Raw genomic sequence first — 26,806 nt, forward strand, 5'->3', positions numbered from 1 at the left:
TACTGCTTTATCCATCACAACATTAAAAAATTCAACCTCGAATTTCTTTTCTGGATTGTCTATGGGCATGATCTGCTTTACAGATTCTTCACAAAGAAGTGTCCCTGGCCTTTTTAACTCATATTAACTATGTATTTACTTTATGAAAGTTGGAGAAAACATTGTGAAAACGTAAAATATTGGCTGCCCAACTTCTGGGCTGGCAAAAGTTATACTGACTCACAGGGAAAAAAAAAAGCAGGAGAATCTTAGTACAACATATGGTCACTCTATACCAGGGGTCGGGTTGGCAACCTTTCAGAAGTGGTGTGCCAAGTTCACTGTAATTTAAGGTTTCTCGTGCCAGTAATACATTTTAATGTTTGTAGAAGGTTTCTCTCTATGTCTATATTATATAAATAAACTATTGTTATTATCTGAGGTCTTGGCCACTGGTCCTGCTCAGGCCATTGCCAGCTGAGTAAATGAAACCCCAAACCAGCAGCGGGCTAAGCGGGGCTGGTGGCTGGAACCCTAGACAAGGATCCCAGGCCCTGCGAGCCCGCTGCTGGTCTGGAGTTCTGACCACCAACTCCTGCCAGCCAGGATCCCGGCCGCCAATCCCCCTCAGCCCGCTACCAGCCTGGGATTCTGCTCACCCGATTTTTCACACATCTGGATAACCCCATCCAAACCCTGTGTGACATTCCAATTCTGGCTGCCTGTCCAGGAAGTGAGTTACTTTCACTTTCATTCCTCAGCAAGCAGCCAGCCTCCCCTCCCCCCACCTATCCCCAGCACCTCACCCAAACCAGCCCTGACGGAGGGGAGGGAGGAGAGAGAGATGGGTGCTCCTGGGGAGGAGGGAGAAAGGAGGGGGTGCTCCGTGGGGCAGGGGAGAGAAGAATGGATGTTATGGGAGACAACAAAGGATACTGGTTCCAGAGCCACAACCTCACCTGACCTCAGCCGGGGGGAAAAGAGTCACACTCACGGGTGAGCTCCTTTCCCAACCCCCATCCCCTCCCCTTCCCAGAGACCCCAGCAGCCAATCCCGTCCCTCAGACTGTGCTGCATTCGGCTCTCTCTAGGACCCAGCAGCCCTGCTTCTACACTGTCTGGGCTGCCTGCAGAGTGGTGCCCCCAGGCAGTGTGAGGCCCTAAGCCGTTGCCTATTCTGCCTATGCCTAAGGACGGCCCTGCCCATACAGTAACCCTTCCCCCCACGGCTGAGGAGCAATGGAGGCAGGAAGTGGTGGGGCTGTGCAGAGCTTCCTGCAGCCAGGGGCGCTTTCTGGAGTGGGTTTGATCCAGACCCAGCTGCTCATTGCAGAGGAAGAATTCGTCCCATCCTCCCCAGACCAGTCAGAACTAGAAGCAGAGCCCATCGTATGATAGGAGCCACCAGCTAGGGTGTCCGCTGCACCCCACCACAGTGATTTACTGTCCTGCCAGCTGCTCCGGATGCCTGAAATGGTGCACCTGCGCTGCTGGGGAGGGTGCGTGACCATTCTGGTGGCTTCCCTTTGCTACCCTGTCAGAAATAATTTTTCCGTGGGAAGCAAAGAAATCAGTGGCGCAGAATTCCCTCAGGAGTAATTATCTTAAGCCTCCAACGCTGGTTTGTTCAACATGTCTTCATTAGGTTCCCCTCCTTACCATGTTTGAGGCTTTAAAAAAAACCCACACACATTATGGACACACCTCCCAGAATTAATTTTCCCTAGTGGGAGAGATAAGGCTATTAAGGCCAACAGGAATCATGTTTACATCAGATAGTAGTATGAGTATCATTTTCTCCAAGTTGTAATTTTTGTCTGAGAGTATTTGAATTACAGAAAATAAAGAATCACCATTTAATTTCAGATATAAAGTTCAAATCTTCGAGTGCCGGAAAATACTATTTTTCTGTTGACTTCCACACTTTACTTTTAAAACCATGAATTTCACCACAATCCACGTGCATTATCCCATGATGCATGAATCATCTTAGACACTAAAAAAACTTGGCAGAACGCCTCAAACGAATCACACTTCCAAACCCTTTAAAAAAAACATCTGCCAAGTACTAACTTCCACTACAACCAGAAGAGAAAACCAAATGTCTTTTCTTAAACTCAGATCAAAATGATGAAATTGCTCATGATCTTTTAACTGTATTTTGGAAATAAGATTTTACAGTGTATATTTATAATTAATTTACATATCATTTTCCTACTTTTTGCAAACACAAAAATTAATGTTGTCAAATGCCCAAAGTTTTCAGTCATATGATGTGGATTGACAAATAGTAAAGTATGTTTTTAATAAGACTACATCTGTTCTAAAAGCTTATGCTTTTAATCAAATATCTTGGCATAAAAACCAAAGAAATCATTATGCAGTAATAAAATGCATATTTTTTATGTAAAAGGTATTCTGTAAATATGCACAACAGATCTCAGCTAGTGAAGAGTATTAGCTGACTCAATCCTGGCCTAATGTGTCACAGGGTTTGTTCTGGAGTGAAGGAAGAATCAGGGAACCATAGAAGCCAGAGAACAAAAAGGCCCACAAGTTCATCCTGGTCCTCCCTTTGCCAATGCAGGATTTCACCCTACAGTATATTTCTTAGTACTTTGTTCAACCTACTTTTAAAAAAGGTGGTGGTAATGGCAACTCAGAATAATACCACACAGGTGTTAGTATCAAGCTTTAGCAGGGCAAAAGGACATATGCTTCCCCTGCCTGTCCCAGTTAGAAAGGGGAATGAAGGAAGGAAAGGCTAGTTATCCCAGAATGATTGTGGGGAAAGCCCTCTGGAATCTGAGGTAAGAGACAACACACAAATGCAAGTGAGACTATTTTCCGGTAAAGTGAAGTGAATGCCACTATCAGCTGTAAATGAGAAATGACAACCCTAACATATGAAATTCACATACCACATATATGGATATTTAATAATCTTTACCATAAAGTACATCCACAGTATGTCCTATCTAACTTTAAAATGATCTAGAAAATTATTCAGGCTGTGAAAATCTGAAAATATTTCCACCCAGACATTTCCACTAATTTTCTAGTCCATCCAGAAGTTATACAGGACATATTACAAATGTACTTTATAGTAAAGAAAAATTTAAAACACATGAAAAACTGACACACATTCAGAAGATACAAGATACTGTTCTACAAGAACTTACAATCCTACTTATTTTTAAACTTCCCTCCCTCATTCATCTTCTTGGTAGGTAAACTATTTCCCTCCATGATATCATGTTTTATCTCACTATTGGTCTGATCTTGCAAACATTTCTGTGAGTAATTGTACTGGTTGTTTCAATGGAACTTTGCTTAAATGGAATTACTCAGATGAGTAAAGTGATATATGTACATGTTTGCAGGATTGGACCCTAGACAACATCCTTGACAATGATCAGGGCTTTAAACCATGCACATGTTGCACTATGTACAAATGATAAATAAGTAATTCTGCACTTCAGTTTCAATGGAAAGACCATAAGGAAAAGGGAATGTCAGATTCACCATAGCATGCCACAGAATTCATATAAGTCTCTAACCCATCCATTGAGTAAAATACCGTTTTATTTATTTTAAGATTACCAAGGTGCTAAAACATTTGAACAAGCTCAGCTTTCACAGTGCATACAACAATCTTGATAACAGTTTGAAAGCTGAAACAACTAATGTGCATAAATGATTTTCACTTCAATAATAGTCTGTTTTATTAATCTTCACAAGGCAATGCATGTTTTTGTACTGAACAATGCAATCAACAATGAAACTAAAGTTTATTTGTGAAGATTAAAGAAACAGACTGAAATGCGTTATGTACCCAATTCTTGATACAGTACATAAAAGAATAGCCTTCCTGCACTGTGTGGAAAAAACAATAGGCTTACTGAACATGTACTGGGAGAGTAAATCTCTTCAGTGAAGTCCAGCACTCTGGTGCAGTGGTAAAGGGAGACAACACAGTCAGGGTGACCTGATATACCAAGGGAGCCCTTCTGAATATCTGACCCCCTGTATCTAATGGCAAAATGTTATTTTATAGCAAGATGGAGTATAATACATCAGTTTTGTTTGCAAGGTTGTTAGAGCTGTGTTGGTTCTCCATATGCCAACCTCTTCATGGGCCACCTTGGGGAAAAAATTTGAAAAAATATACCGCAAAACCAATGAAATATCTGAGATTCATCAATGTTTTCATGCTCCGGACAGACTACTCAGATTTCAATCACAACTTCAATAACTACCACCTATCCATCAAACTCTCTCTAAAACACTCCCACATGAACAATCAGATTCAACAATGAAACTGTACAGACAACTTTATACAAGAAACCCACGAATCACTACACTTACCTCAACAGATCCAGTAATCACATCAGACACACCAAGAAATCTGTTATTTACAGCCAGGCACTCAGATACCACAGAATATGCTCCACGGAAAAAGTCCAAGATTCACACCTTAACACACTTAAAACCATCTTGACCAAACAAGGACACTACACAAAAGTAGTAGATTGGGTCCTACATGCCTATGGCAACACGTCGTGTACCTCATCCAGTGCACTAAATGCCCCAACAACAACTATGTGGGGTGAAACCCGACATTCACTCTCGAATGAAATTGCACAGAATAATGACAAAAAGATAAAAATGCCGTATCACCCGGGGGTGAGCACTTTTTCACAAAAGGATCACTCTGTAGCTGACCTCTCAATCCTCCTCCTCATGGGAGCTTAAATTCATCACTTTGCTAGACATAAAAAATCATGGATTCAATAGAGACCCTAGTTTTATGTCTCATTATAACAATCTATAATTCACTAAACCTCTTTTGTCCCATGACAGTAGAGGTGTTAATTGCCCACTTCATCCTGAATGGTCTCCTGCAACTCGTGTTAACTCCTTATGCTAAACAATCTGTTGCACCTTGCATTTAGTTGTGACACCCTGTTTACCTTTCCTAGACCTGAAGAAGAGTTCTGTATAGCTCAAAAGCTTGTTTTATCACCAACAAACTTGGCCCAATAAAAGATATTCCTTCACCTACCTTGTCTCTCTTATCTTACATCAAAACTTTCAACTATCAATGTTTTTTCCAAAAGCACGTACCCACACTTAACTTTAATGTGGGTTTATGTGACTTTACAGAAGGTATTCACTTTACGGAGCTATAATTATAGGCTAGATTTTTCTTTTTCTAAAGTATAGCATTCTTGAGAGATCTCCCCTTCCAGACAATAAAGAAGATGAAAGGTCTCTCACCAAGAAACTACACTTTACAAGAGGAAGATACCAAACAAACAGCAATCTATCCTATATATCAATTTGTTCCACGTCATGTTTCTTTGCAGGTATATTTTTAAATGTAGTCTGAACTACTTCTAGAGTTCTGCTTCAATTTGTACAGGGGAGGCCTAGCTATCTCAAATTTCTCTGTAGATATGTCTGACAAAAAAACCTTGGTTCACTTTTTTTAAAAAAATGAACATAAAGAATTAGGAAGGGCTGTAGGACACAAATAATGAGAAGAATGGGAGAAAGTGAGAACAGTTGAAGAGCTGAAACAGGAATTACTATTATCCTTCTTAGCATTTCCATGATCCATCTATGAACACCAGGAGAATGCAAGAGAAGAGATGCACCAAAAAAAGGACAAAGCCCTGGCTAGGATGATTTAGTTGGTGTTGCTTCTGCTTTGAGCAGGGAATTGGACTAGATAATGACATTATTGGCATTACTGAAACTTGGTGGGATAATACACACGACTGGAATGTTGGTGTGGATGGGTATAGTTTGCTCAGGAAGGATAGACAGGGGAAAAAGGGAGGAGGTGTTGCCTTATATATTAAAAATGTACACACTTGGACTGAGGTGGAGATGGACATAGGAGACGGAAGGGTGGAGAGTCTCTGGGTTAGGCTAAAAGGGGTAAAAAACACAGGTGATGTCGTGCTGGGAGTCTACTACAGGCCACAAAATCAGGCGGAAGAGGTGGATGAGGCTTTTTTCAAACAACTAACAAAATCATCCAAAGCCCAAGATTTGGTGGTGATGGGGGACTTCAACTATCCAGATATATGTTGGGAAAATAACACCGCGGGGCACAGACTATCCAGTAAGTTCCTGGACTGCATTGCAGACAACTTTTTATTTCAGAAAGTTGAAAAAGCTACTGGGGGGAAGCTGTTCTAGACTTGATTTTAACCAATAGGGAGGAACTTGTTGAGAATTTAAAAGTAGAAGGAAGCTTGGGTGAAAGTGATCATGAAATCATAGAATTTGCAATTCTAAGGAAGGGTAGAAAGGAGTGCAGCAGAATAGAGACAATGGATTTCAGGAAGGCAGATTTTGGTAAGCTCAGAGAGCTGATAGGCAAGGTCCCATGGGAATTAAGACTGAGGGGAAAAACAACTGAGGAAAGTTGGCAGTTTTTCAAAGGGACACTATTAAGGGCCCAGAAGCAAGTTATTCCGATGGTTAGGAAAGATAGAAAATGTGGCAAAAGACCACCTTGGCTTACCCCTGAGATCTTGCGTGACCTACAAAATAAAAAGGCGGCATAAAAAAATGGAAACTAGGTCAGATCACGAAGGATGAATATAGGCAAATAACACAGGAATGCAGAGGCAAGATTAGAAAAGCAAAGGCACAAAATGAACTCAAACTAGCTATGGGAATAAAGGGAAACAAGAAGACTTTTTATCAATACATTAGAAGCAAGAGGAAGACTAAGGACAGGGTTGGCCCACTGCTCAATGAGGAGGGGGTAACAGTAACGGGAGACTTGGAAATGGCAGAGATGCCTAATGACTTCTTTGTTTCGGTCTTCACTGAGAAGTCTGAAGGAATGTCTAGTATAGTGAATGCTTACGGGAAGAGGGTAGGTTTAGAAGAGAAAATAAGGAAAGAGCAAGTAAAAAATCACTTAGAAAAGTTAGATGCCTGCAAGTCACCAGGGCCTGATGAAATGCATCCTAGAATACTCAAGGAGTTAATAGAGGAGGTATCTGAGCCTCTAGCTATTATCTTTGGGAAATCATGGGAGACGGGGGAGATTCCAGAAGACTGGAAGGGGGCAAATATAGTGCCCATCTATAAAAAGGGAAATAAAAACAACCCAGGTAACTACAGACCAGTTAGTTTAACTTCTGTGCCAGGGAAGATAATGGAGCAGGTAATCAAAGAAATCATCTGCAAACACTTGGAAGGTGGTAAGGTGATAGGGAATAGCCAGCATGGATTTGTAAAGAACAAATCATGTCAAACTAATCTGATAGCGTTCTTTGATAGGATAACGAGCCTTGTGGATAAGGGAGAAGCAGTGGATGTGATATACCTAGACTTTAGTAAGGCATTTGATACAGTTTCGCATGATATTCTTATAGATAAGCTAGGAAAGTACAATTTAGATGGGGCTACTATAAGGTGGGTGCATAACTGGCTGGATAACCGTACTCAGAGAGTAGTTGTTAATGGCTCCCAATCCTGCTGGAAAGGTATAACAAATGGGGTTCCGCAGGGGTCTGTTTTGGGACCGGTTCTGTTCAATATCTTCATCAACGATTTAGATGTTGGCATAGAAAGTACGCTTATTAAGTTTGCGGACGATACCAAACTGGGAGGGATTGCAACTGCTCTGGAGGACAGGGTCAAAATTCAAAATGATCTGGACAAATTGGAGAAATGGTCTGAGGTAACAGGATGAAGTTCAATAAAGATAAATGCAAAGTGCTCCACTTAGGAAGGAACAATCAGTTTCACACATACAGAATGGGAAGAGACTGTCTAGGAAGGAGTATGGCAGAAAGAGATCTAGGGGTCATAGTGGACCACAAGCTTAATATGAGTCAACAGTGTGATACTGTTGCAAAAAAAGCAAACATGATTCTGGGATGCATTAACAGGTGTGTTGTAAACAAGACACGAGAAGTCATTCTTCCGCTTTACTCTGCGCTGGTTAGGCCTCAACTGGAGTATTGTGTCCAGTTCTGGGCACCGCATTTCAAGAAAGATGTGGAGAAATTGGAGAGGGTCCAGAGAAGAGCAACAAGAATGATTAAAGGTCTTGAGAACATGACCTATGAAGGAAGGCTGAAGGAATTGGGTTTATTTAGTTTGGAAAAGAGAAGACTGAGAGGGGACCTGATATCAGTTTTCAGGTATCTAAAAGGGTGTCATCAGGAGGAGGGAGAAAACTTGTTCACCTTAGCCTCCAATGATAGAACAAGAAGCAATGGGCTTAAACTGCAGCAAGGGAGATTTAGGTTGGACATTAGGAAAAAGTTCCTAACTGTCAGGGTAGTTAAACACTGGAATAGATTGCCTAGGGAAGTTGTGGAATCTCCAACTCTGGAGATATTTAAGAGTAGGTTAGATAAATGTCTATCAGGGATGGTCTAGACAGTATTTGGTCCTGCCATGAGGGCAGGGGACTGGACTCGATGACCTCTCGAGGTCCCTTCCAGTCCTAGAGTCTATGAGTCTATGATCTCCTGAGGTCTCTTCCAACCCTAATATTCTATGATAAGTAACTAAGTCAAGGAAGAGCAGCACTGATCCAACTCATTTTGAAAGATGTTTTATCACTTAGTACACACTGCTCTAACCCTTTTTACTAGCTCTCACTTTTCTCCCCCACTGTAGCACAAAAAGCTCCTTGTTGGCTGGTGGCATGAGATTAAAATATCTGTTTCATTCTCTTCCTCAGTGAGAATGTGAAATAAATAGGTTAGTTAATTCCCCATCTTACTACCTTCCAGTTCCCCTTAAAATTATTTTCTTGCTGCAATACCATTTAAAATATCTTCACATTTTCAAACCAAACATTTGGTCCTTTTTTTGTGACACACACATCCATAAAAAACTGAGATAACTGCAAGAATTAGTTTGCACGCACCACTGAACATTTTTCCATTGTAAATTATGTTGCATTCTCGCTGAAAACTATAAATTAATGGAGATTAGCTTTTGGAGATTAGCCATTCAATTGAATTAATAGGAAAAGGCTATTGAAAATGTACACTATCAGTTATGATGCAATTCAATGCCACTAAAATTCAACTGAGTGTTATTGGAAAGCTATCCAAAAATATTTTCCATGGACTTCGGGTACCATCTTCAGTGAGACAAAAGATAGCTTCCAACTCACAAATCCAATCTGATTATTCCAGAAGTACTTAACAAGTTGGAGGGGCATCTGCAAAAAGCTTCTCAAACAGGTTGGTGTGACGTTTAAACGGACTTAAATTATTTTACTAACAGAAGAAAAATCTCTTGCCTTTAATGTTTCAACAGTAAAGAGGATTTGTGATACAAACATACATTTGAACTCTTCTTTCTCCGAACCCTTCAGAATCTGGAATGAGATTGTAGTGGGACAGCTGCCCCACTCCCAGAGAACAGGGGTTAAAAGCAGCCCTGTAGAGGGCTGTGGCTGGAAAAAGCAGTGAAAACAGCTGAGGGCATGGCTGATCACAGGTGTGGCCAGCTCAATTAGGGCTCAGCTGGCCCTGGTAAGAGGGCTGGGAGCCAGGAGCTGAGGGAGTCTCTCTTCAGCCCTGGAGGAAGAAGGGCTAACTGCCTGAGAGGAAGGTACGTGAACTGGAGCAGTGCTGGGGAATAGGGCAAGGGAGCTCCAGCCTGGTAAAACCCCAGGCTGCAGGCCTTGTTGAAGGTCTACAGAGCTACTGGAGCTGCAGAGATACAGTCTGGGAATAGGCAAAGGCAGCAGGTCCTACCCACTTGATAATGATGAGTGGCCATTACAGACTGCAGTCTGCCCCAGTGAGCGGGGGCTAGATGATGACTGGCAGTAGCCACTCAGGCAAGGTGGGTTTATAGGGTTGGGGGTTCCCCTGGAAGGGGAAACCCAGAGAATGGAGGTACTGCAGTGGGCAGAACCCCAAGGTAAGGGCCACTGGGGTCTGGGAGGGACAGGGGGGCGAGCGAGACACCGGCCTGCAAAGAGCGCTCCATATGCTGGAAAAGAGTTAATTCCCAGATGACCAGCAGGAGGCACTGTGCTGGTGAGTCCCGCATTACTAAAGAGATCTAGACTCCCCTGAATAAAAATGTGGATACAGACTAACACGGCTACCCACTGATACTTGACTCCCCTGAATGTCACTGTTCATATGTTATTGTTTTGCCTGTAATGATATAACTATCACTTTCTGGAAAGCATATATTGGAGTAGAGATCTCAACACACAGGCGCTATTACTGTCCCAATGTAATTTTATTTGCCTCCACTCCTAGCCAGTTTTGATTTTTCAAAAGAGTTTGAGGTAGGTGAGAGTTTAATAAAGTCACAATCTGATTTATCAACCTCATGCCCCTTGTAACTAAAATATAAAATAAGTTCTCTAAGCCACTAAAATGTAGCTAGTGGCTTCCCCCTGCAATATAAAAATATCATCCATCTCCTTCTGGAACTGATGTATGACAAGAGGTTCCACCGCTGGCTTTGGTATCTTGTGTGGAAAAATTCTATTTGAATGAGATCTCAAGACACAAACTGATCTGCACTACTACTATTAGTCTCTAATCCCTTTGTTTTTACATTTGTTTTTTTTTTCCTTGGAGGACTCAATATATTTAATACTATATGCACTACTCACTTCCTTTATTTTCCCTCCAACCTTTATAAGCCAATTCTTCCATAGTAGAGGGACAAGGTGGGTGAAGTAATGTCTTTTAGTGGACCAAAAGACATTGGTCAATAAAAGATATTACCTCATCCACCTTGTCTCTCTAGTATCCTAAGACCAACAAGCTTACAACACAGCATACAACTCTTCCTTATGTTGATTAACTATAGTCTGAATTAATTGCCTTCTTCATTCTGTTTCCAGTTTTAGCTATAAATGATCCCAACTGCACAACATTCTGAAGAGGGAATTACAATATTATCTTTCATACTGTATATGAAGAAAGTATTAAAGATGCTTACACCAATCTGTTCCTTGGAACATAATTTCTTTTCCGACTACTGCCTAATTTTATGTATATTCTTTAAACTTTTCCTGGTCAGTAATGGGTTTCATTCTGGGACTCTGCTATTTATTCTTGGTCCTTTTATTAATACTTACTTAAATAAGTGTTTTCGTTATATGTTCCTTCCCTATAATGAACTGGCAGATCAATTTAGACACCTGTAACCAAGTAGGTTTCAAAAATGACTTTGGTTCATCCAACATACTGCTTGCCCTTCATCATTAGACTTTAGAAGTTTCTGAAAATTATATAATTTTCCAAATAATTTCCAGGGTGTACAAAAGAAATAGATGTGAGCATCATATTTGACTCCTAAGTAATGTTATCACTTATTGATTCATTTAAACCGTTTACATAACATGCCATGGTTACTGGCTTTGAAGACACTGAAACCAGTTTTATCAAAACATGGAGCAAATGACAACTGGAGGCTATGGTGCAATTCCTGTACATTTCACAGGAGGCGGTAAATGTTTGACAGTTCTTAAAAGCTGGTCACTTCTGAAAGTCAATCAGCATGTAGTTGTGTAAAGACCTCTTTAGATTTTCAAGGTGCTCTGGGCCTGCAGAGCAGAATCTGACTCTAATCTTCAATAAGACAATGCCTGTGGCAAAAGATAGTTATATGTACTCTCAACTTGCATAAGGTGTTTAGTTGGCTTAATCTATTGGCAAAATGTTTATCCAAATCAACTGAAGAACTATGGGAGCGAGGGAGAGGAGGATGCGTGTGTTGTGAGGCTGGAATGATGAGTGAGGGAGAGAAATGGGGAGAAGCACGAAGTAAAATACATTGCCATTAAAAAACCTCACAAGTACCAAATAACTTTGTTGTTCTGTGTTAGTAGTTTACTGTATCTTCTTTTTAGAATACATAACTCAGAGAAGCTGCTCTAAAGGGGAATACATTTGCTAAGCTGAACATGAGTGCTAAGGTATACAAATTGTGCTTTCCTGAAATTCAATATTTCAACACGGGTAATTCCATCTGAATAAGACTCTGCTCCCTTAGACATCCAGAGACAAAACTCCTATTGAGTTAGTTTAACTTCTGTGCCAGGGAAGATAATGGAGCAAGTAATTAAGGAAATCATCTGCAAACTCTTGGAAGGTGGTAATGTGATAGGGAATAGCCAGCATGGATTTGTAAAGAACAAATCATGTCAAACCAATCTGATAGCTTTCTCTGATACGATAAATGAGTCTCGTGGATAAGGGATAAGCGGTGGATGTGGTATACCTAGACTTTAATAAGGCATTTGATATGGTCTTGCATGAAATTCTTATCAATAAACTAGGCAAATACAACTTAGATGGGGCTACTATAAGGTGGGTGCATAACTGGCTGGATAACCGCACTCAGAGAGTAGTTATTAATGGTTCCCAATCCTGCTGGAAAGATATATCAAGTGGGGTACATCAGGGGTCTATTTTGGGACTGGTTCTGTTCAATATCTTCATCAACGACTTAGATACTGGCATAGAAAGTACACTTACTAAGTTTGCAGACAATACCGAACTGGGAGGGACTGCAACTGCTTTGGAGGATAGGGTCATAATTCAAAATGATCTGGACAAATTGGAGAAATGGTCTGAGGTAAACAAGATGAAGTTTAACAAAGACAAATGCAAAGTACTCCACTTCGGAAGGAACACTCAGTTTCACGCATACAGAATGGGAAAAGACTGTCTAGGAAGGAGTACGGCAGAAAGGGATCTAGGACCACAAGCTAAATAAGAGTCAACAGTTTGATGCTGTTGCAAAAAAAGGAAACGTGATTCTGGGATGCATTAACAGATTTGTTGTGAGGAAGACAAGAGAAGTCATTCTTCCGCTCTACTCTGTGCTGGTTAGGCCTCAACTGGAGTATTGTGTCCAGTTCTGGGCACCGCATTTCAAGAAAGATGTGGCGAAATTGGAGAGGGTCCAGAGAAGAGCAACAGGAATGATTAAAGGTCTAGAAAACATGACCTATGAAGGAAGGCTGAAAGAATTGGGTTTGTTTAGTCTGGAAAAGAGAAGACTGAGAGGGGACATGATAGCAGTTTTCAGGTATCTAAAAGGGTGTCATAAGGAGGAGGGAGAAAACTTGTTCACCTTGGCCTCTAAGGACAGAACAAGAAGCAATGGGCTTAAACTGCAGCAAGGGAGGTTTAGGTTGGACATTAGGAAAAAGTTCCTAACTGTCAGGGTGGTTAAAGACTGGAATAAATTGCCTAGGGAGGATGTGGAATCTCCATCTCTGGAGATATTTAAGAGTGGGTTAGATAAATGTCTATCAGGGATGGTCTAGACAGTATTTGGTCCTGCCGTGAGGGCAGGGGACTGGACTCGATGACCTCTCGATGTCTCTTCCAGTCCTAGAATCTATGAATAATAAAATTCATTAATGGAGATTTTGTAAAGTACAGACTTCAAAAGGGACAAAAACTTATGACATATTTGCATTCTAGCCATTCATCCAGGTTCTTATATTGATGCCCTTTATTACTGTATCCAAGTTTCTCTAAGTGGCAAAAAATGGCAAATCTCCCCTCCCTTCCCCCACTGGGGACAAGACACACAGCGTTTTCATTTTCTGTACATTATTATTTAATATATAGAGAGAGCAATGGTGTAAGGTTACTAATGTTGTAAAGCTTGGGCAAGAGAGTAGGTTTTGCGTTTTAGTTCTGATGGTGAGGAAGTTAATGGTCACTCTCATTTCATGTGCTAATAATCTTGATCCACGGTTCAGTCTCCTGCTGTAACAGGTCTCTTCTGGTCAACAGCTTTGCTGTTCAAGTGGAATGTAGCTGTTGTGAGATGTCATGGTAGCACAGAATGAGAAAAAGTCTCTCTCTCTCCTCCCCCCACCCTAGGAAGTCAGGATCAGTTCATTAGGGAGCTTTGGGGGGGGCGGAAAAATCAGGATGACATCCCTTGAAATACACTGTTTCCAATGAGGTGTCAGGGGGGCAGAGGTGTACTCCCAGCAACTTGTATTATGGAGGAGGCAGGCATCACCTACTCTTTAAGTTTAATATGCAACGAACATCAAAGCAAACTTTGTAAACATTATTTAATAGAATGGTTTAGATTCTCACATAAGACCAAAAACACTTACCTTGCCCAGAATTATATATTGCTTTTACAGACTTTTTCACTTTCTGTAGTGCAGTTCTGTCTTGATCCAATGCCTGTAATAAAAGAGAGACTGTCAAAAAAGACCATCTCTGTTTAGCTTGTTATTGAATAGCATCATCCAGTTTCATAATATTTCTTAGTACATAGTGAATAATTTCAGGGTCTGGAAGCACTACAGATGCACTGTGCTCAGCCCTCTGGGAAGGTCATAGGTCACTCAACCCCTTCAAGTCAATTAAAGAGCTGAATTAAACATCTCTGAAGGGAAACTTATCCTGGAGAGCTGAATGGGTGTAAGAGAGCGAAAGGACAGCTGTAAGTTGATTAAAGCTTTGTAAAAGAACTCTGTCAACTTGAAAGATAGTCAATTTAGAAAAGTAAATTACAAGTCATGTGGGTATTACAGCTGCCTGAGTTCCCTGCCAATTTCTATGGTTTTAGTCATTTCACTATTACTCACACGAACAAAACTATTCAGAGGAAACAGTGAAATTCTCATTCAGTAATTTTTGAGGTTAGCCGTTGTGATATTAGATACAACATTTTTAGAAACAATTCTGACTTTTCAGGCTGACTGTGTTCCTCTTAAAAATAAATCGGACACAGAGTGATAAATTTAAAGAAAAAACAAAACAAAGAACCTGATTTTGTAAACACACACAAGTCCATTATTTAAGTGGAACAATGCGTAAGAGTATTATTCTTCAAGTAAATAATTGTTCTCAGGTTTGGTCCCTAGATTTAGAACACAGAAGCCTCTCTAGACTGCAATACTTTCAAGGTAAAAATTAGTGAATTTTTTTGACTAAACTACTGGCCCAATTGTTTTAACCTCATAAAACTTCTCATGAATCCATTCACAACCTATTGAAAAGGATGAAACAAGTTAATATACCTTCAGAAAACTTTTCTGAGAAAGCTCCAAATTAAAATAAAGTCAAATAAATAAAAAGCCAGCCTAGTTTGTGGAGTAAGAAATTTTAAAGTCGCCCTACAGCTTCTTAAAACAGTCAAGGCCCATTCCCTTGTAAATTTAGGTATTGGGCACACTAAGCACTTCACTACATATGTTTGCTTACATAACTCATCATTCATAACTAAGAGAATAGATACACAATAGAAGTGTTTAAATTGATTATTTTGGACAACTAAACACAAAGGAAATTGTAACGGGTTGGATCACAGAAACCCCCTCTCTGGCTTCCCATTACTCCTTCTCAATGGAAAAGCATCAGATTAAAGATGGATTCCAGTTCAGGTGACATGATCACATGTCACTGTCAGACTTCATTACCCACTTGCCAGCACACACACAGGAAGACTTACAAGTAAAACAGAGCCATCTACAGACAAATGTCCTGGTTAATGGGAGCCATCAAAATTCCAAACCACCATTAATGGCCCACACTTTGCACAATTACAATAGGATCTCAGAGTTATATTTCATATTTTCCGTTTCAGAAACAAGAGTGATACATTTATACAAATAGGATGATCATACTCAGTAGATTATAAGCTTTGTAATGATACCTTACAAGAGACCTATTGCATAAACCACATTTTAGTTACATTATATTCACACTCATCAGTATATTTTCATAAAATCATATAGAGTGCAGTGTCACAGGAACAACTTAATATCAATTACTACAGTGTTAGGTTTACATTTAATAAATGTTCACTTAATACCCTGCATTTTGGCAATGCACTTGGATTCGGATTGTTACCTAAAATTTAAGTGGCTCAATTCTGACAAAGCAAAATAGTTATAGTTCGAAGATATATAATACCAATAGTAAAGGATAATATATAACAATATTTTATGGATTAATATCCAATTCAGAGCACATTATGTACTCAACTGAACAATAACTTATTTGCATTTCAAATACAGTTAATTTTTGACAAGTTCAAAACCACAGAATCGGCAATATGATCACTTTATACTGTTTTTCTTTTCATTTCAATTATATCAGAACAATGGATAAAAATACAATTTTACACAGACTTTTTTCTTTAGTTACAGTGAGGAATATTTTATTTTATCATGCCTTACACTAGGATGGAAACTAAAAATATTTAAAATTGTGAAACTGACCAATATCAACACTAAGAATGTTTTATTGTTGTTCTTGGAAGATCTTATGGTGGTACAAGGTGTGTAGTAGCTGACCTTTGCTGCCTCCCCAGTGGCAACCAAAACTGTATTACCAATCCATACAGCATAAACCACCTCAGCAAGTACTTATCTTGAATGTCTAGTGAAGTTCTAATCAATGTCAACTAGTATGATGAGGGCTACTCAGAAAAGATAGTGTAATTCTTCACTTATCTAGCCACATTTTAGTTGAGATTAGGAATTTCAGCATTAGATTTGGGGCGGGGGTGCAAAATACAACTGTTTATGTGTGAATTAGGAGATGTTTCAGTGATAAAGCTTGTGAAGGAATTTGATAATACTGAACCAAACAAGACACTAAGGAAGAAATTCAAAGTTTAATTCGGAAATAGATAAAAGAAAATTTGACCTTCAGAGTGAAACCTAATTAGAAAACTAAACAAAATTCATTCATTGGAGTGGGTTTGCATTATTTATGGAGTACCATCACTGAGCACAGCAAAATATAGAGGATGACATCTCTGGCCTCAAGGAGCTTATGAGCTTAATCAGACTGACAACATGGGTCAGTTCTGTACATTTATACTTTAAAGTATCTCTATTTGAACAAATCCTGTCTAGTTTAAAATACATCATATATATCAATTCAGGGCAGAATGTTTGTAGAACGCTTTACACAATGGGACCCCAATTCTAACTGAGGTTTCTGGGTGTTATGGCAACAATTATCATACCTTCTTCCATTTAATAATTTGAAAACAGAGGCCCTTCTGTCCCCAAATATGTTAAACTCTTACATTTGATGTGTTAATACTTTATTACACTATATTTTGCTTCCAAGGAAGTTGTTATAAATAGCAGAGCGCAATTATGTTGCATCCAGGTTTCAAATTAATTTTTATTAATAAGTATTGTCTTTGGAAAGGGCTCAAATGGAAAGGAGCATCTTTATATTCCCCTACTAGTCCAAATATATTTTTAAAAAAATATTCCAAGCAGATGTATTTAGAATAGCTATTTTACAGACAAAAATTACAGCATTAAAATATTTTTATTCTATAAAATAGCAAGTTAAGAAATATAAAATTCCAACAAAAGCTTTACATGGGTAGATTCATAAAAGCTGTATTGCCATAATTGGATATTAGTAATTTTATGGCATTTTGAATGGTTTTGAAATGAGTGTGTAAAAATGTGCAGATTGTTGCATTTAAAGAACTACTGTAGGAGGTCAAATAAAAAACATTATAATCATGAAGATTACATTTATAAGTCTATAATTTAGTACTCCGGAACTAAAGTTCAAACCAACAGAAGCTCCCACAAACATTTTTACTCTTTCATCTAAAACACATTTAAACTCATAATAAAATAATAATTACAGGCAAACAGTACTTAACTGCAAGTGAACTAATAGAAATATTGAAGCTACATCTAGATCTTGAAAATGGCATCTCAATCTCTTTGACGGATATTTAAGACCTTCTCTTGGGAGAAATAATGTGTTAATTGTTGAGTCAGCTTTCCCACTACTTTCCTTCAGCTGCTTGAACCATAGTTCACCTTAAGAAGACTTCCAACAGAGAGCAATCATGGATAACTATGTGCATCATTTGTGTTGCTAGATACCTGTTCAACTTAAGGATTTTCTTTTTCCATTTCTGTCTCTTATCTCCTTTTATCTTACAATTCGTGAGGCCATTGATGTACAGTAGAACCTCAGTTATGAACACCTTGGGAATGGATGTTGTTCATAACTCTAAAATGTTTGTAACTCAGAACAAAACATTATGGTGGGTCTTTCAAAAGTTTACAATTGAACTTTGACTTACATGGCTTTGAAATTTTACTATGCAGAAGAAAAATGCTGCTTTTAACCATCTTAATTTAAATGAAACAAGCACAGAAAGTTTACTTACCTTGTCAAATCTTTTTTAAAAGCTTTCCCTTTATTTTTAGTAGTTTACGTTTAACACAGTACTGTACTGTATTTGCATTTTTTGGTTTGCCTGACTGCGTTCTTCTGGTTCCAAACGAGATACATGGTTGACCAGTCAGTTCATAATTCTAATGTTCATAACTCTGAGGTTGTACTGTATGTCCAAATTGTAGTTGAAGGCAAAAAAAGGAAAGTGTGTGCAAAAGGCCTCCCTAGTTCTCTATTTCACAAACAGCCTTGTGAAGTTAGCTCCCTTTGTATTCCAGCCCCTCAGTGGTTTGAGCATTGGCCTGCTAAACCCAGGGTTGTGAGTTCAGTCCTTGAGGGGGCCATTTAGGGAACTGGGGTTTAAAAAAAACAAACCCAAAAAACAAAAAACCTGGAGGATTGGTCCTGCTTCAAGCAGGGGATTGGACTAGATGACCTCGTGAGGTCCCTTCCAACCCTGATATTCTATGATTCTAATTGAACTAAAACAATTGTCATTGGTACACTGCTTCTGTGGATTAACCAATGTTAATTTGGAGCATTATAATACATTTTTTCCATGCAAAACTTCTATCTTTCAGGGTCCACCTAAATTTTATATGTGCTTAGCACTTTAGCAAGTGGATACATTTTACTCTAACTGATACTGATTCCTCTAAAGGATAAATTATCTCTACTGCTCCTATTTTTTTTAAGCCACTATCCTGTGTGAGATCACTTTTGTTGTCTTTCAGGAGAACACTGCTGGAGTACTGATATCACAAATAAACAGAGCTGTGAGAAAAGCAATTGGTCCAATCAAATGAGAAAAGATGATGTAAACCGAGTACCTTTTACTAGAGATTATTATTAGTCCTATGGCAAAAAATTATGTTAAGATTTAGAATGCCGAGTTGAGCAAATATCGAACTACTGAAAACAAGGAAATGCACAGTTAAGGCTGTTCATGCAACCTATTCAATTCTGCACAGAAAAGATGCATACTGCACCCTGAAGGTATGCATGCACCTCTTCTCTTTCCTTATAGACACAAGAGGGTGTAAAACACAGATCACTTCATATAATAATCAAAGCTGTCATAGCTCTCAAAGTAATCCATAGATGACAACACCCTTGAACAAAGCAGAACTATCTACTGCCTCCACCATTCAGTACAGATACACCTCATTCAGATCACACTCACTTTAGCTGGAGTGCATGCAGATAATAAATGTTTAGACTGCTCTCATATATACAGCTCACTACTACAATACCCTTTGCAGTAAAACCCCTGTGGCCTATTAATTATAAAATGTACACAAGGCTTCTATTTTGGAGGGGGTTATTAATTTCATTTTCCAGGGTCTATTTTTTTTTTTAGCAATTTTCATGTTCTATGAGGATATCCAAAAATCTTGGGGGATACTGATACTGAATGAGAAGATTTTTTTTTCCAGGTACTTCCCAAAATTCTTGCCTAAATAGAATCTACTTTAAATTTGTATTGTATGTCATTATATGTATAAAAATGACTTACATGTGATCTTAACTTTTTTCTCCATGTTACTGAACCCTATGGTTTAGTATTTTGTGTGTTTGTCCCTACTGCACTTTAATGTAGTAAGAGCATTTATGTTAAAGCGCACTAGAAAGTATAATGTACTAAAATCTCATTTCGTGGGCAAGTTAGTGACAGAAAGATTAGGGGATGTCACTTGATTTGTAAAAATCTACAGAATGATAATTTCAATGGTGTTTTCTTCTGTGGCATCACAGGGGGGACTCGCTCCACCCCAGCTCCAGGACCACCAGTTGCTGGAAATGTTGATAACACAACATCATCAGGAATGGGGCGAGATGGGTAAAATTTGAAAGCTCTTTCTGCCGCAAACACAAGGGTGCCAAACATAAAAAAAACCTAGTACAGTATAGAGATATATATTTGAGAAAATGTTTAAAAATCAACATTTTTTCAATTATACTTTAACATTGCATACATAAAAGACGATACTCATCTTTGGTAACGATAGGGAAGTTAGCCTTAACATGTGGGACTGAAAACATTTATTCATCAAAGTCATCATCTGTGTCCTCTCAGAGCACCATTCCTAGACAATGCCGTTAACACTAATCCTTGTCCACACCACACTCACACATCTCTGAGCAAGTAAGGCTGCAGGCCAAACATCTGGAGGGTTCTGAGCATTTGGTTATTGTACATGAGCATATGATTTGGAGAAGGATTGATTCAGGAATGCATGGTATTTCAAATATAACTAGTGTGATCAGTCCCTCCTCCAAGACCTATCAATGCCCAATTGGTGAGGGTAGTTTTGGACACCCTCAATTATCCTGGAGCCATTCCATTATTTGATAATTTGCCCTCTAGATAGCAGGTATAAATATACCCCTTGTCAGTGGCAATTCTTCTGTCTGCTTCTCAGAAATCAATGTAGCTCTACAGGTATTAAAAAGAGTCTTCAAATGGCAAACTTGGCATATGAATGCCTCCAGTGCATTTATAAACTCATCAGTGACTTTCTCAGCGATTCGTAACATCTTCAGAGCAAGGACAGAGTTTCCGGATGCTGAATCAAATGCCTTCCAATAAGATAAATTAGTATTTTCAGCCAACCTTCCAGTAATGTCACATATTGAAAGGGCATGCAACCTGGTAACGCACTGGCTTTTAATGTTCCGAGTGATAGGAACACATCTCTGAGGGATATACTGTCATTCTGTTCACCAGCAGCAGGCACAAAAACAAAATTGTGCAGAAGTATTGGACAGCATTTCACAGACAGCACTATGTGTGTCTTGTGCAAAAATACAGAGTTTAGCAGTACCTCTCTCTGTGGCATTGATAGCATGCAAGGTAATTTTAGAGTCAGCCTTCTCATGGGAAATAGAAGGAAACTCCACTGAACAGTGTAAAGCACCAGATTCATTATGCCATGTGATAAATAATTTTTTTGAGTAATTCTTCATATGCTGGAGCATTTTTCCTGCAAGGTATGCAGTTACTTGCCCTTCATGTGAGTATGAGACAGTTGCTTCTTCATTGCAATTTTGCAGATGTTCACGGAGTCAAAATATTGCACACATGCAGTACCATGGTATCTTTTCTTTCTGGTAATGTTTTTAATTGATTCATCTACATAAATGTCAAACACAGGGTGAACTTCATTATTGGTCTAGTATTCTCTCTGTAGCCTCATAATGAAGTGTCAGTCAAATCTCTGCAGATGTTAACAGTTTCTGGTTTGTCGAGAGCTTGTACCTCAGTCATACCATCTACGATTGCTACATCGAAAGACCTGTACTGGCATAATGTACCAGCCACATTGTCAGTAGATGCTGGCTTAAGAAGAGCATGCAAGCTGTGCATTAGTATGCTTTTTAACCAGAACATATGCACTGTTCCCTCTCATTCAAACATTAATTGCCGTACCATGGAGAACTTGTACTTTCCCAAAGTCTCATGTAAATCAGTATCATGCTGAGATCAGGACATGACCAGGAGATGAGCAAACAATGACCTGTCAGCGATTAGCTCTGTAATAGTCCCTGCCATCTTCATTCTCTTCTTTGTATTTGAGCACAACTTTAGTCTATTCTTGATCGGAGCTGATAGACCAGCGGTAGGCAACCTATGGCACGTGTGCCGAAGGCAGCACGCGAGCTGATTTTCAGTGGCACTCACACTGCCCGGGTCCTGGCCACTAGTCCAGAGGGCTCTGCATTTTAATTTACATTTAAATTTAAATTAAGCTTCTTAAACATTTTAAAAACCTTATTTACTTTACATACAACAATAGTTTAGTTATATATTATAGACTTACAGAAAAAGACCTTCTAAAAATATTAAAATGTATTATTGGCACACAAAATTTTAATTTAGAGTGAATAAATGAAGACTTGGCACACCATTTCTGAAAGGTTGCCGACTCCTGTAGCCCTGGATAATACAAGTCATGACCTCGAGTATCCATTCAACTGATACCTTTAGTTATCTCATCTGAAGACACCTTTCATCATGATATTCATGAGCTCCAGTCCGTCATATGCAAATCAGTTGCCAGTGCAAGTAAGCTCATCCTGTAGCTTTGAAATTGACCCTTCCGGCATTTAACAACACCTAATGAGCCTAGATCAGGGGTTCTCACAACAAATTTTTTGGTGGCCTCAGAGTGCATCCCTGAACACTGCAAATAGAGAATGCATCTCCCTAGGAGTCTTCACTTCCTGGTATTCAAACGTTTCTATTGCCATTACTTCCCACTTCCTATCAACCAACTCAAATGCAGTGCTTGAAGCAAAGGACAACTATGTTACAGTTGAATGGTGTTCCTTGTCACTTTTTGGAGTAGTTGGAGAGTGGAGTTTGGAGAGTGTCTGGTGAGAGAAATCATAAACAAGGTGAGCCAAAATACTGACAGTTTTATATTTTAGAGAAAGATGTTCTGAATGCTGTCCAATAGATAAACCCCAGCTATAAGAAACAGTTAGTTTTTCATAGATTCCAAAGACAGAAGGGATTATAATAATCATCTAGTCTGACTTCTCGTATAACACAGGCCTAAGAACTTCCCCAAAACAATTCCTACTTCATATTTTTAGAAAAACATTTAATCTTGTTTTTAAAATAATCAGTGACGAGGAATCTACCACAACCCTTCCTAAGTGGCACTAATAGTTCATTTCTCTCACTGTTAAAAACATACACCATATTTCCATTCTGAATTTGTTTAGCTTCAACTTTCATCTATTGGATCATGTTATACCAGTTTCCAGTAGATTGAAGAGCTCATTATCAAATAATTTGTTCCCCAAGTAGTTACTTATAGTCTGTAATCAAACTACCCTTTAACTCCTCTTTGTTGAGTTAAATAGATTGAGTTTCTCGAAACTACCACTATAAGGCATATTTCTAATCCTTTAATCATACTCATGACTCGTGTCTGAACTCTCTAATTTATCAACTTCCTTCTTGAATTGTGACTACCAGTACTGGACAAAGTATTCCAGGAATGGTCACATCAGTGCCATATACATAGATAAAATAATATCTGTACTCCTTTTCTACTCAAGATTCCCATGTTTATACAGTCTTGGATTGCATTAGATTAGACCTTTTGGCTAAAGTGTTGCACTGCGAGCTCACGTGCATCTGTTTCTATACCATGACTGCAAAATCTTTTTCAGAGTCACTGATTCCCAGAATAGAGTCCCCCATCATGTAAGATGGCTATATTTTTTGTTTCTAGATGTACACATTTACATTTACCCATATGGTTTGCTTACAACCAGCTTACCAAGTGGATCTAGATCACTCCTTTTCAGTGACCTGTTCTCTTCATCACTTGCCACTCCTTCACTTTTTGGGTAATCTGCAAACTTTATCAGTAATTACTTTGTTTTCTTCAAGATCATTAATAAAAAAGTCAAATAGCATAGGGCCAAGAACTGAACTCTGTGAGGCCCCACAGGAAACACATCTGTTCGATGATGATTCTCTGTTTACAATTAGATTTTGAGACCTATCAGTTACCCAGTTATTAAAACATTTAATGTATGCAATGTTAATTTTAGATCTTCCTTTTTTTAAATCAAAATGGCATCTTGTACCAAGTCAGCTGCCTTGCAGAAATCTAAGTATATTACATCAACACTATTAATTTTGTCGACCTAACTTGTAATCTCATAAAAAAAGATATCAAGTTAGTTTGACAGGATCTATTTTTGATAAACCCATGCTGATTGGCATTAATTATATTACCCTCTTTTAATTCTTTATTAATAGAGTGCCTTATCAGACACTCCACTATCTTGTCCAGGATTGCTGTCAAACCTATAATTATCCAGGCCATCCCATGTACCCTTTTTAAATATTGGCACAACATTAGCCTTCTTCCAGTCTTCTGGGAGCATTCGTTGTTCAAAGACTTGTTGAGAATCAACATTCACAGTCCAGCAAGCTCCTCAGCCATCTCTTTTAAAACTTCTGAATGCAAATTATCCAGAGCAGCTGATTTTAAAACGTCTAGCTTGAGTAGCTACTGCTTAATATCCTAATCAGATACTAGTTGAATGGAAAGAGTGTTATCATGTGATATGACGACACTATCTATCTGTTTTTCCCCCAAATAAAGAACAGAAATATTTCTTGAACACTTCTCCCTTTTCTGCATCATTATTTATAATTCTACAATTTCCATTTATTAATGGACCAATACCCATTGTTAAGCTTCCTTTTGTGCCTAACACACTTTAAAAACTCTTTACCATCAGAACTTGTAATGTTTCTATTCCACATCCACATATGCCAGTCAGCCATGAACCCTTCCATTTCTCTTTTAATGTTCTTCTAATATTTATTAATTGGTTTACACATTGTCACTGCAGCAATTATTCAGACACTTAGGCAAATCAGAGCAAAACTATCACAGCTCTTGAATGCAAATCTCTGATATGCTCCCAATCTGCTCTCATACATTGTATGAGGCATACACCAGGAACAATGCCTAGATCATTTTCACCTGAGTGAACCACAACAACATCCAGTAGGTCACAACCTCTTAAATCACAAGTTAGACACTGCAGAATCAGCAATACTTGATACCAATGCAGGCCACCTCGCTCTACCAAAAGCAGTCTGTAGTCAGCAGTCTCCATGTCAAGCTGTGCTCCTTGATTTCCCATAAACTTCTGCAACCTCGTAATCCTGAAGCTGACCAGAATCCACAAATTGGCAATCCTGGTAGCACATGTATTCATTTCCCTGAGCCATCAAGGTAGCTGCAATGTCAGTTCCAAACCTCCACACTGTGTGTCCTGGGAAACACCACCTTAATCTGCCCCAAAATCAAGGAGGAGCCATTTGTCCCTCTCCCACCAACACCAAGAGTTACTAAAATACAGATTTTCTTAAACAACCAATCCAAGATTTGCCTATCATCTGACCAAATTTCTCACTTCCACTGCAGACACAACCCCTGTTCCTGTCCCCTGTCCCCGACTCCCAGTCCACACCCACAAAGTCCTCTGCCTCCAGTTCCTTCCCACCCAATATTACTAAAATTTTGTTTAGTTTGGCTACTGACTATTGTGTGTGTTCACACTAAACCTCTCCACTGCAACTTGAGACCATTACTCCTTGGTCTGTCATCTGCCACCACTGAGAACAGCCTAGTTCCATCCTCTTTAGAACCCCCCTTCAGGCAGTTGAAGTCTGCTATCAAATTCCCCTCACCTCCTCTCTTCTGCAGACTAAATAAGCCCAGTTCCCTCAGCCTCTACTCATAAACTATGTGCTCCAGTCCACTAATCATTTTCGTTTCCCTCCGCTGGACTCTCTCTCCAATCTGTTCACATCCTTTCTATACTGGGGGGAGGGGGGGCAAAAACTGGATGCAATACTACAGGTGTGGCTTCATCAGTACCAAATAGAGGGGAATAATCACTTCCCTCGATCTGCTGGCAATGCTCCTACTAATGCAGCCCAATATGCCGTTAGCCTTCTTGGCAACAAGTGCACACTGTTGACTCATATCCAGCTTCTCATCCACTAATCCCCAGGTCCTGTTCTGCAGAACTGATATTTAACCAGTCAGTCCCCAGCCTGTAGCAGTGCATGGGATTCTTCCCTCCTAAGTGCAGGACTCTGCACTTGTCCTTGTTGAACCTCATTAGATTTCTTTTGGTCCAATCCTCTAATTTGTCTAGGTCACTCTGGACCCTATCCCTATCTTTCAGCATATCTACCTCTCCTGCCACAACTTAGTAACATCAGCAAATTTTCTGAGGGTGCAATCCATCTCATCATCCAGATCATTAATGAAGATATTGAACAAGACTGGCCCCAGGATGCAACCCTGGAGCACTCTGCTTCATATCGGCTCCCAACTAGACATCGAGCCACTGATCACTATTTGCTGAGCCCAATGATCTAGCCAGCTTTCTATCCACCTTATCCCTTCATCCAATCTATACTTCTTAAACTTCCTGGCAAGAATACTGTGGGAAACCGTATCAAAAACTCTGCTAAAGTCAAGATATATCACCTCCACTGCTTTTCCCATATCCACAGAGCCAGTTATCTCATCATGACTTGCCCTTGGTGAATCCATGTTGACTGTTCCTCTCCTTCCTCTCCTTCATGTGCTTCAAAATAGATTCCTTGAGAACCTTCTCCATGATTTTTTCCAGGGACAGAGCTGAGGCTGACCTATCTGTAATTCCCTGGATTCTCCTTCTTCCCTTTTAAAAAGATTTATTTTTATATTTGCCTTTTTCCAATCGTCCGGGACCTCCCCTGATTGCCATGAGTTTTGAAAGATAATGGCCAATGGCTCTGCAATCACAGTAGCCAACTCCCTCAGCACCCTCAGATACATTGCATCCGGCCCCATGGACTTATGCATGTCCTGCTTTTTTAAATAGTCTCTACCCTGTTCTTTAACCACCAAGGGCTGCTCATCTCCTCTACATACTGTACTGCCAAGTACAGCAGTCTGGGAGCTGACCTTGTCTGTGAAGACAGGCAAAAAAAGCATTGAATATTTCAGCTTTTTCCACATCATCTGTCACTAGGTTGCCTCCTCCATTCAGTAAGGGCCACACACTTTCCCTGATATTCTTCTTGTTGCTATCATACCTGTAGA

The 26,806-nt window shown here is 39.4% G+C and overlaps 1 protein-coding gene across 6 annotated transcripts in view; it reads right to left on the reverse strand.

Moving 5' to 3' along the window:
• Positions 1-26,806, reverse strand: part of ASAP1 (ArfGAP with SH3 domain, ankyrin repeat and PH domain 1) — a 376,577-nt gene that overhangs the window by 178,659 nt on the left and 171,112 nt on the right. For all 6 annotated transcript variants that reach the window (XM_030553834.1, XM_030553836.1, XM_030553832.1 and 3 more), the window contains one exon: positions 14,099-14,171. In XM_030553834.1, coding sequence (XP_030409694.1) covers positions 14,099-14,171 — 73 coding nt within the window. The remainder of the gene's footprint in view (positions 1-14,098; positions 14,172-26,806) is intronic.

This window comes from Gopherus evgoodei, chromosome 2 (genome assembly GCF_007399415.2).
Source record: "Gopherus evgoodei ecotype Sinaloan lineage chromosome 2, rGopEvg1_v1.p, whole genome shotgun sequence".
Taxonomy (NCBI): Eukaryota; Metazoa; Chordata; order Testudines; family Testudinidae; genus Gopherus; species Gopherus evgoodei.